Genomic DNA, 12,153 nt, shown 5'->3' with positions numbered 1-12,153 from the left:
ACACAGTATGAATCTATAACATCTCTCTATAGTAGGCCCCTACACAGTATGAATCTATAACAGCTCTCTATAGTAGGCCCCTACACAGTATGAATCTATAACAGCTCTCTATAGTAGCCCCATACACAGTATGAATCTATAACAGCTCTCTATAGCAGCCCCTACACAGTATGAATCTATAACATCTCTCTATAGTAGGCCCCTACACAGTATGACACTATAACATCTCTCTATAGTAGGCCCCTACACAGTATGAATCTATAACATCTCTCTATAGTAGGCCCCTACACAGTATGAATCTATAACATCTCTCTATAGCAGGCCCCTACACAGTATGAATCTATAACATCTCTCTATAGTAGGCCCCTACACAGTATGAATCTATAACATCTCTCTATAGTAGGCCCCTACACAGTATGAATCTATAACATCTCTCTATAGCAGGCCCCTACACAGTATGAATCTATAACATCTCTCTATAGCAGCCCCTACACAGTATGAATCTATAACAGCTCTCTATAGTAGGCCCCTACACAGTATGAATCTATAACAGCTCTCTATAGTAGGCCCCTACACAGTATGAATCTATAACAGCTCTCTATAGTAGGCCCCTACACAGTATGAATCTATAACAGCTCTCTATAGTAGGCCCCTACACAGTATGAATCTATAACATCTCTCTATAGTAGGCCCCTACACAGTATGAATCTATAACATCTCTCTATAGTAGGCCCATACACAGTATGAATCTATAACATCTCTCTATAGCAGCCCCCTACACAGTATGAATCTATAACAGCTCTCCATAGCAGCCCCATACACAGTATGAATCTATAACATCTCTCTATAGTAGGCCCCTACACAGTATGAATCTATAACAGCTCTCTATAGCAGCCCCTACACAGTATGAATCTATAACATCTCTCTATAGTAGCCCCCTACACAGTATGAATCTATAACATCTCTCTATAGTAGGCCCCTACACAGTATGAATCTATAACATCTCTCTATAGCAGCCCCTACACAGTATGAATCTATAACAGCTCTCTATAGTAGGCCCCTACACAGTATGAATCTATAACAGCTCTCTATAGTAGGCCCCTACACAGTATGAATCTATAACAGCTCTCTATAGTAGGCCCCTACACAGTATGAATCTATAACAGCTCTCTATAGTAGGCCCCTACACAGTATGAATCTATAACATCTCTCTATAGTAGGCCCCTACACAGTATGAATCTATAACATCTCTCTATAGTAGGCCCATACACAGTATGAATCTATAACATCTCTCTATAGCAGCCCCCTACACAGTATGAATCTATAACAGCTCTCCATAGCAGCCCCATACACAGTATGAATCTATAACATCTCTCTATAGTAGGCCCCTACACAGTATGAATCTATAACAGCTCTCTATAGCAGCCCCTACACAGTATGAATCTATAACATCTCTCTATAGTAGCCCCCTACACAGTATGAATCTATAACATCTCTCTATAGTAGGCCCCTACACAGTATGAATCTATAACAGCTCTCTATAGCAGCCCCATACACAGTATGAATCTATAACAGCTCTCTATAGCAGCCCCATACACAGTATGAATCTATAACATCTCTCTATAGTAGCCCCATACACAGTATGAATCTATAACATCTCTCTATAGCAGCCCCATACACAGTATGAATCTATAACAGCTCTCTATAGTAGCCCCCTACACAGTATGAATCTATAACAGCTCTCTATAGCAGGCCCCTACACAGTATGAATCTATAACAGCTCTCTATAGTAGGCCCCTACACAGTATGAATCTATAACAGCTCTCTATAGCAGCCCCCTACACAGTATGAAGTTATAACATCTCTCTATAGTAGGCCCCTACACAGTATGAATCTATAACAGCTCTCTATAGTAGGCCCCTACAGAGTATGAATCTATAACATCTCTCTATAGTAGGCCCCTACACAGTATGAATCTATAACAGCTCTCTATAGCAGGCCCCTACACAGTATGAATCTATAACAGCTCTCTATAGTAGGCCCCTACACAGTATGAATCTATAACAGCTCTCTATAGTAGCCCCCTACACAGTATGAATCTATAACAGCTCTCTATAGTAGGCCCATACACAGTATGAATCTATAACATCTCTCTATAGTAGGCCCCTACACAGTATGAATCTATAACAGCTCTCTATAGTAGGCCCCTACACAGTATGAATCTATAACAGCTCTCTATAGTAGCCCCATACACAGTATGAATCTATAACATCTCTCTATAGTAGGCCCCTACACAGTATGACACTATAACATCTCTCTATAGTAGGCCCCTACACAGTATGACACTATAACATCTCTCTATAGTAGGCCCCTACACAGTATGAATCTATAACATCTCTCTATAGTAGGCCCCTACACAGTATGAATCTATAACATCTCTCTATAGCAGGCCCCTACACAGTATGAATCTATAACATCTCTCTATAGTAGGCCCCTACACAGTATGAATCTATAACATCTCTCTATAGTAGGCCCCTACACAGTATGAATCTATAACATCTCTCTATAGCAGGCCCCTACACAGTATGAATCTATAACATCTCTCTATAGCAGCCCCTACACAGTATGAATCTATAACAGCTCTCTATAGTAGGCCCCTACACAGTATGAATCTATAACAGCTCTCTATAGTAGGCCCCTACACAGTATGAATCTATAACAGCTCTCTATAGTAGGCCCCTACACAGTATGAATCTATAACAGCTCTCTATAGTAGGCCCCTACACAGTATGAATCTATAACATCTCTCTATAGTAGGCCCCTACACAGTATGAATCTATAACAGCTCTCTATAGTAGGCCCATACACAGTATGAATCTATAACATCTCTCTATAGCAGCCCCCTACACAGTATGAATCTATAACAGCTCTCCATAGCAGCCCCATACACAGTATGAATCTATAACATCTCTCTATAGTAGGCCCCTACACAGTATGAATCTATAACAGCTCTCTATAGCAGCCCCTACACAGTATGAATCTATAACATCTCTCTATAGTAGCCCCCTACACAGTATGAATCTATAACATCTCTCTATAGTAGGCCCCTACACAGTATGAATCTATAACAGCTCTCTATAGCAGCCCCATACACAGTATGAATCTATAACAGCTCTCTATAGCAGCCCCATACACAGTATGAATCTATAACATCTCTCTATAGTAGCCCCATACACAGTATGAATCTATAACATCTCTCTATAGCAGCCCCATACACAGTATGAATCTATAACAGCTCTCTATAGTAGCCCCCTACACAGTATGAATCTATAACAGCTCTCTATAGCAGGCCCCTACACAGTATGAATCTATAACAGCTCTCTATAGTAGGCCCCTACACAGTATGAATCTATAACAGCTCTCTATAGTAGGCCCCTACACAGTATGAATCTATAACAGCTCTCTATAGTAGGCCCCTACACAGTATGAATCTATAACAGCTCTCTATAGTAGGCCCCTACACAGTATGAATCTATAACAGCTCTCTATAGTAGGCCCCTACACAGTATGAATCTATAACAGCTCTCTATAGTAGGCCCCTACACAGTATGAATCTATAACAGCTCTCTATAGCAGCCCCCTACACAGTATGAATCTATAACAGCTCTCTATAGTAGGCCCCTACACAGTATGAATCTATAACAGCTCTCTATAGTAGGCCCCTACACAGTATGAATCTATAACAGCTCTCTATAGTAGGCCCCTACACAGTATGAATCTTTAACATCTCTCTATAGCAGCCCCCTACATAGTATGAATCTATAACAGCTCTCTATAGTAGGCCCCATACACAGTATGAATCTATAACAGCTCTCTATAGTAGCCCCCTACACAGTATGAATCTATAACATCTCTCTATAGTAGGCCCATACACAGTATGAAGTTATAACAGCTCTCTATAGTAGGCCCCTACACAGTATGAATCTATAACAGCTCTCTATAGTAGGCCCCTACACAGTATGCATCTTTAACATCTCTCTATAGCAGCCCCCTACATAGTATGAATCTATAACAGCTCTCTATAGTAGGCCCCATACACAGTATGAATCTATAACAGCTCTCTATAGTAGCCCCCTACACAGTATGAATCTATAACATCTCTCTATAGCAGCCCCCTACACAGTATGAATCTATAACAGCTCTCTATAGTAGCCCCTACACAGTATGAATCTATAACATCTCTCTATAGCAGCCCCCTACACAGTATGAATCTATAACATCTCTCTATAGCAGCCCCCTACACAGTATGAATCTATAACATCTCTCTATAGCAGCCCCTACACAGTATGAATCTATAACATCTCTCTATAGCAGCCCCCTACACAGTATGAATCTATAACATCTCTCTATAGCAGCCCCCTACACAGTATGAATCTATAACATCTCTCTATAGCAGGCCCCTACACAGTATGAATCTATAACATCTCTCTATAGCAGCCCCTACACAGTATGAATCTATAACATCTCTCTATAGCAGCCCCTACACAGTATGAATCTATAACATCTCTCTATAGTAGGCCCCTACACAGTATGAATCTATAACAGCTCTCTATAGTAGGCCCCTACACAGTATGAATCTATAACAGCTCTCTATAGTAGGCCCCTACACAGTATGAATCTATAACAGCTCTCTATAGTAGGCCCCTACACAGTATGAATCTATAACAGCTCTCTATAGTAGGCCCCTACACAGTATGAATCTATAACAGCTCTCTATAGTAGGCCCATACACAGTATGAAGTTATAACAGCTCTCTATAGTAGCCCCTACACAGTATGAATCTATAACAGCTCTCTATAGCAGCCCCATACACAGTATGAATCTATAACAGCTCTCTATAGTAGCCCCCTACACAGTATGCATCTATAACATCTCTCTATAGCAGGCCCCTACACAGTATAAATCTATAACATCTCTCTATAGTAGCCCCATACACAGTATGAATCTATAACAGCTCTCTATAGTAGGCCCCTACACAGTATGAATCTATAACAGCTCTCTATAGTAGGCCCCTACACAGTATGAATCTATAACAGCTCTCTATAGTAGGCCCCTACACAGTATGAATCTATAACAGCTCTCTATAGTAGGCCCCTACACAGTATGAATCTATAACATCTCTCTATAGTAGGCCCCTACACAGTATGAATCTATAACATCTCTCTATAGTAGGCCCATACACAGTATGAATCTATAACATCTCTCTATAGCAGCCCCCTACACAGTATGAATCTATAACAGCTCTCTATAGCAGCCCCATACACAGTATGAATCTATAACATCTCTCTATAGTAGGCCCCTACACAGTATGAATCTATAACAGCTCTCTATATCAGCCCCCTACACAGTATGAATCTATAACATCTCTCTATAGTAGGCCCCTACACAGTATGAATCTATAACAGCTCTCTATAGCAGCCCCTACACAGTATGAATCTATAACATCTCTCTATAGTAGCCCCCTACACAGTATGAATCTATAACATCTCTCTATAGTAGGCCCCTACACAGTATGAATCTATAACAGCTCTCTATAGCAGCCCCATACACAGTATGAATCTATAACAGCTCTCTATAGCAGCCCCATACACAGTATGAATCTATAACATCTCTCTATAGTAGCCCCATACACAGTATGAATCTATAACATCTCTCTATAGCAGCCCCATACACAGTATGAATCTATAACATCTCTCTATAGCAGCCCCATACACAGTATGAATCTATAACAGCTCTCTATAGCAGCCCCCTACACAGTATGAATCTATAACAGCTCTCTATAGTAGCCCCCTACACAGTATGAATCTATAACAGCTCTCTATAGCAGGCCCCTACACAGTATGAATCTATAACAGCTCTCTATAGTAGGCCCCTACACAGTATGAATCTATAACAGCTCTTTATAGCAGCCCCCTACACAGTATGAAGTTATAACATCTCTCTATAGTAGGCCCCTACACAGTATGAATCTATAACAGCTCTCTATAGTAGGCCCCTACACAGTATGAATCTATAACATCTCTCTATAGTAGGCCCCTACACAGTATGAATCTATAACAGCTCTCTATAGTAGGCCCCTACACAGTATGAATCTATAACAGCTCTCTATAGTAGGCCCCTACACAGTATGAATCTATAACATCTCTCTATAGCAGCCCCCTACACAGTATGAATCTATAACAGCTCTCTATAGTAGGCCCATACACAGTATGAATCTATAACATCTCTCTATAGCAGCCCCCTACACAGTATGAATCTATAACATCTCTCTATAGTAGGCCCCTACACAGTATGAATCTATAACAGCTCTCTATAGTAGGCCCCTACACAGTATGAATCTATAACAGCTCTCTATAGTAGGCCCCTACACAGTATGAATCTATAACATCTCTCTATAGCAGCCCCCTACATAGTATGAATCTATAACAGCTCTCTATAGTAGGCCCCTACACAGTATGAATCTATAACAGCTCTCTATAGTAGGCCCATACACAGTATGAAGTTATAACAGCTCTCTATAGTAGCCCCTACACAGTATGAATCTATAACAGCTCTCTATAGCAGCCCCATACACAGTATGAATCTATAACAGCTCTCTATAGTAGCCCCCTACACAGTATGAATCTATAACATCTCTCTATAGCAGCCCCCTACACAGTATGAATCTATAACAGCTCTCTATAGTAGCCCCTACACAGTATGAATCTATAACATCTCTCTATAGCAGCCCCCTACACAGTATGAATCTATAACATCTCTCTATAGCAGCCCCTACACAGTATGCATCTATAACATCTCTCTATAGCAGCCCCCTACACAGTATGAATCTATAACATCTCTCTATAGCAGCCCCTACACAGTATGAATCTATAACATCTCTCTATAGCAGCCCCCTACACAGTATGAATCTATAACATCTCTCTATAGCAGCCCCCTACACAGTATGAATCTATAACATCTCTCTATAGCAGGCCCCTACACAGTATGAATCTATAACATCTCTCTATAGCAGCCCCTACACAGTATGAATCTATAACATCTCTCTATAGCAGCCCCTACACAGTATGAATCTATAACATCTCTCTATAGCAGCCCCCTACACAGTATGAATCTATAACATCTCTCTATAGTAGGCCCCTACACAGTATGAATCTATAACAGCTCTCTATAGTAGGCCCCTACACAGTATGAATCTATAACAGCTCTCTATAGTAGGCCCCTACACAGTATGAATCTATAACAGCTCTCTATAGTAGGCCCATACACAGTATGAAGTTATAACAGCTCTCTATAGTAGCCCCTACACAGTATGAATCTATAACAGCTCTCTATAGCAGCCCCATACACAGTATGAATCTATAACATCTCTCTATAGCAGCCCCCTACACAGTATGAATCTATAACAGCTCTCTATAGTAGCCCCTACACAGTATGAATCTATAACATCTCTCTATAGCAGCCCCCTACACAGTATGAATCTATAACATCTCTCTATAGCAGCCCCTACACAGTATGAATCTATAACATCTCTCTATAGCAGCCCCCTACACAGTATGAATCTATAACATCTCTCTATAGCAGCCCCTACACAGTATGAATCTATAACAGCTCTCTATAGTAGGCCCCTACACAGTATGAATCTATAACAGCTCTCTATAGTAGGCTCCTACACAGTATGAATCTATAACAGCTCTCTATAGTAGGCCCCTACACAGTATGAATCTATAACAGCTCTCTATAGTAGGCCCCTACACAGTATGAATCTATAACATCTCTCTATAGTAGGCCCCTACACAGTATGAATCTATAACATCTTTCTATAGTAGGCCCATACACAGTATGAATCTATAACATCTCTCTATAGTAGGCCCCTACACAGTATGAATCTATAACAGCTCTCTATAGCAGCCCCCTACACAGTATGAATCTATAACATCTCTCTATAGCAGCCCCATACACAGTATGAAGTTATAACAGCTCTCTATAGCAGCCCCATACACAGTATGAATCTATAACATCTCTCTATAGTAGGCCCCTACACAGCATGAATCTATAACATCTCTCTATAGTAGGCCCCTACACAGCATGAATCTATAACATCTCTCTATAGTAGGCCCCTACACAGTATGAATCTATAACATCTCTCTATAGTAGCCCCCTACACAGTATGAATCTATAACATCTCTCTATAGCAGCCCCTACACAGTATGAATCTATAACATCTCTCTATAGCAGCCCCCTACACAGTATGAATCTATAACATCTCTCTATAGCAGGCCCCTACACAGTATGAATCTATAACAGCTCTCTATAGCAGGCCCCTACACAGTATGAATCTATAACAGCTCTCTATAGCAGGCCCCTACACAGTATGAATCTATAACAGCTCTCTATAGCAGGCCCCTACACAGTATGAATCTATAACAGCTCTCTATAGTAGGCCCCCAACACAGTATGAATCCAGGTGCGTGTGTAGGTGTAGTACAAAAATAATGTTAAAAGAAGTGAAAAACTGAGCCACCAGATGATGTAAGCATGATTCAGAGGAAAGACACAGGTCAGGAATGGAAGCAAATCCAGTATGACACTTTTACACAACTACCAATATGATTGTGAATGACACATCTTCTCTAACACCAGCCTATAGTCATTTCCCCCCAATTCATACACTCATACACACAACATAAAACATGGGGCATTATCAGATTATTAACGTAACAGAATTTGTTCTCAACCCCTTTCCTGGCCAAATAAAGGTTCAATCAAGAGAGGACATTAGTCTAGAGGTCATGCTGACTAACAGATCCAATCAGATGTGTTCAGAATCCAGAACACTGTCCCACTCCAGGTAGGAGTGAGAGTCCTCCAATCAGATGTGTTCAGAATGCAGATCACTGTCCCACTCCAGGTAGGAGTGAGAGTCCTCCAATCAGATGTGTTCAGAATGCAGATCACTGTACCACTCCAGGTAGGAGTGAGAGTCCTCCAATCAGATGTGTTCAGAATGCAGATCACTGTACCACTCCAGGTAGGAGTGAGAGTCCTCCAATCAGATGTGTTCAGAATGCAGATCACTGTACCACTCCAGGTAGGAGTGAGAGTCCTCCAATCAGATGTGTTCAGAATGCAGATCACTGTACCACTCCAGGTAGGAGTGAGAGTCCTCCAATCAGATGTGGCAATGTCATATCACACCATTATCTCTGTGGTAGCTAGACATGACACACACACAGTGACACACACACGGTGACACACACACGGTGACAAACGAGCGCGCACACACACACACACACACACACACACACACACACACACACACACACACACACACACACACACACACACACACACACAAATGGAGGTGCCTCCATTTGTTTACTGAAAATGCTGCTCTCAAACTGTCTTGCTCTAGAAGCCATTGTGTCAACGATACTGCTCTCTCTACTATACTGACGGCATTACATTTACCATTCAATTCTAACAACTCTCAGATTCAATAATATGACCCTCTATTTAAAAGGGATGAATGAATCTATCAACATCGAATTACTCCGATAGTAACAATCCCAGACAAACGCAACGAGATGAGATTCTGCCAGCTAATGAGAATACACACACAGCCACAATACATATCACTTCTGAAGATGGGGTGTGTGTGTGTGTGTGTGTGTGTGTGTGTGTGTGCGTGCGTGCGTGCGTGCGTGCGTGCGTGCGTGTGTGTGTGTGTGTATTTTCAAATCAAGAGTGTAAGCCCATACACACACAATGCAAACAGAAAAACATTTGAAAGGCTCTGTCGGCTGGTATGAACAAGCACATGCACACGCACACGCACACTACTACAAAGACGAGTGAAAGCATTTTATGAATACAAATGGTAATCAGTGCTGAAGAAAAGATAATGAATCGCAGGCAACTGAACTGAAGCACCAGCAAGCACAGCATAACCACAATGCACGTTTGCCCCAGCAAGCACAGCGTAACCACAATGCACGTCTGCCCCAGCAAGCACAGCATAACCACAATGCACGTCTGCACCAGCAAGCACAGCATAACCACAATGCACGTCTGCACCAGCAAGCACAGCGTAACCACAATGCACGTCTGCCCCAGCAAGCACAGCGTAACCACAATGCACGTCTGCCCCAGCAAGCACAGCGTAACCACAATGCACGTCTGCCCCAGCAAGCACAGCGTAACCACAATGCACGTCTGCCCCAGCAAGCACAGCATAACCACAATGCACGTCTGCACCAGCAAGCACAGCGTAACCACAATGCACGTCTGCCCCGGCAAGCACAGCGTAACCACAATGCACGTCTGCACCAGCAAGCACAGCGTAACCACAATGCACGTCTGCACCAGCAAGCACAGCGTAACCACAATGCACGTCTGCCCCGGCAAGCACAGCGTAACCACAATGCACGTCTGCACCAGCAAGCACAGCGTAACCACAATGCACGTCTGCACCAGCAAGCACAGCGTAACCACAATGCACGTCTGCCCCAGCAAGCACAGCGTAACCACAATGCACGTCTGCCCCAGCAAGCACAGCGTAACCACAATGCACGTCTGCCCCAGCAAGCACAGCGTAACCACAATGCACGTCTGCCCCATAGCTGGAACAGAGGAGGAGAAAGAGAGATGGATGGATGGACTGATGGACGGAGCTGAATGAGAACACAGAGAAGAGTTCAGAGTTCAGATCAGGCAAGTCAAGGCAGTCCTGTAGTCTTTACCTGGCGGTCACGTTTTCTCGAGGCCAGAGACCAAGATATCTTGTGATTTGTAAGCTATGTGTCCGGGGGGGAGGTGAGGGGGGAAAGAAGTGTCAATCGAGAAGAAACAGACGATATTAGAGCAAACTTTGTTTTCAGGGTGACACCTCTTACTTGGACCTCTGGTCAGAAAGTCTATGCTACGCTGTCATCAGCGTGATGGAAACGGAGGCTATATGTAGTCAGTCAAGTTATAGCAACTTAGATGAGTTAGGTAGGTGTCAGGCTAGCCATGTTTAGCCTAGCTGTAGCCTGTGACAGGACAGTTTTATGTCACCTGACACATAAACCCCTACGACTCCTTATTCAACTGCTATGTCATGCTCAAATAAAGGGTTACCTTCTCTTCCCTTTTCCCCTCAGTACAGTTTATCTATCTGTCTGTAGCTCTGTTTCAATATCCACACCAACACACCACTACCAACCAAGCCACAAAGCCATGTATTGGGCGTCATGCATTCTAAGTGCTATGCTAGTGTGGACATTGGGATGTTGGCGTGTGTCTCAGAGAGGGACTTACTGCCTGGTTCTCCATGCGGGCAAAGATGACATTGAGCATCTGAGTGAGTGTGGCCTTGGCCGTGGTCTGGTTGATGAGGTTCTTGCTGGCTAGGTAGATGTTGTAGCAGGTCCTGACCGCCTGCAGCACTGTGCCCTCGTGGATCTCTATGTGCTGGGAGGTCACAGCCGTCAACAGGGCCTGGTGGGAGGGAGTGAAGGAATGGGAGAGAGAGAGAGATTCATCATGGTTTATCAAGGTCTATCATGGTGCCTCAGCATTATTTGTGTGAAAAATACTCCTACAGCGCTAGTAGTATAGTCCTCTGCATCTCTGATCCCTTGGCCACCCTCCTCCCAGTCAGAACTACACAGACACAGTTACACAAACACAGCTATAGCGGGATGAGCTGAGCCAAGCTGAGCTGACAGCAGATTACGGGTAGAGACTGAGATTTGGGCTGCTGTTTCACAGCGAGGAGTACTGTACTGAGAGAGAACGCAGCGGTGCAGGACCATCTCAGAACAGACCTTCTGACTCACAGTCAGGACTAGAACAATGCCTAGTGCACTTCCTGTCACTCATCACTTCTTAATACACCTCCCTGCGGAGTGCACTTCACTCAACAAATGCTAAGTGCACTAACCTCAGTGTACTTCTCTTATCTACGGCTTAGTGCACTTCCCTCAACCACTACCCTCCTCTCTACAGATGAAAGTAACACCGACGTACAGACTCACTATGTAAGGCATAATCAACTAGGGGCTATGCATTCTATGGAAGAGAAAGTATGATGTGGAACTGACCTTACACAGA

General features: G+C 42.9%; 1 protein-coding gene across 9 annotated transcripts in view; it reads right to left on the bottom strand.

Annotated features, from left to right (window-relative positions):
• The window catches only part of LOC139583408 (brefeldin A-inhibited guanine nucleotide-exchange protein 1-like), a 115,435-nt gene that overhangs the window by 42,417 nt on the left and 60,865 nt on the right, over nucleotides 1-12,153 (bottom strand). For 7 of the 9 annotated variants that reach the window (XM_071414465.1, XM_071414471.1, XM_071414470.1 and 4 more), the window contains exons 5-6: nucleotides 11,359-11,538; nucleotides 10,800-10,853 (exon numbers count right to left, since the gene is read on the bottom strand). In XM_071414465.1, the coding sequence (XP_071270566.1) occupies nucleotides 10,800-10,853; nucleotides 11,359-11,538 (234 nt within the window). The remainder of the gene's footprint in view (nucleotides 1-10,799; nucleotides 10,854-11,358; nucleotides 11,539-12,153) is intronic. The other 2 variants (XM_071414469.1, XM_071414467.1) reach the window with 1 other exon arrangement.

This window comes from Salvelinus alpinus, chromosome 8 (assembly GCF_045679555.1).
Source record: "Salvelinus alpinus chromosome 8, SLU_Salpinus.1, whole genome shotgun sequence".
Classification (NCBI taxonomy): Eukaryota; Metazoa; Chordata; class Actinopteri; order Salmoniformes; family Salmonidae; genus Salvelinus; species Salvelinus alpinus.
This window is presented reverse-complemented; position numbering and strand designations above follow the sequence as displayed.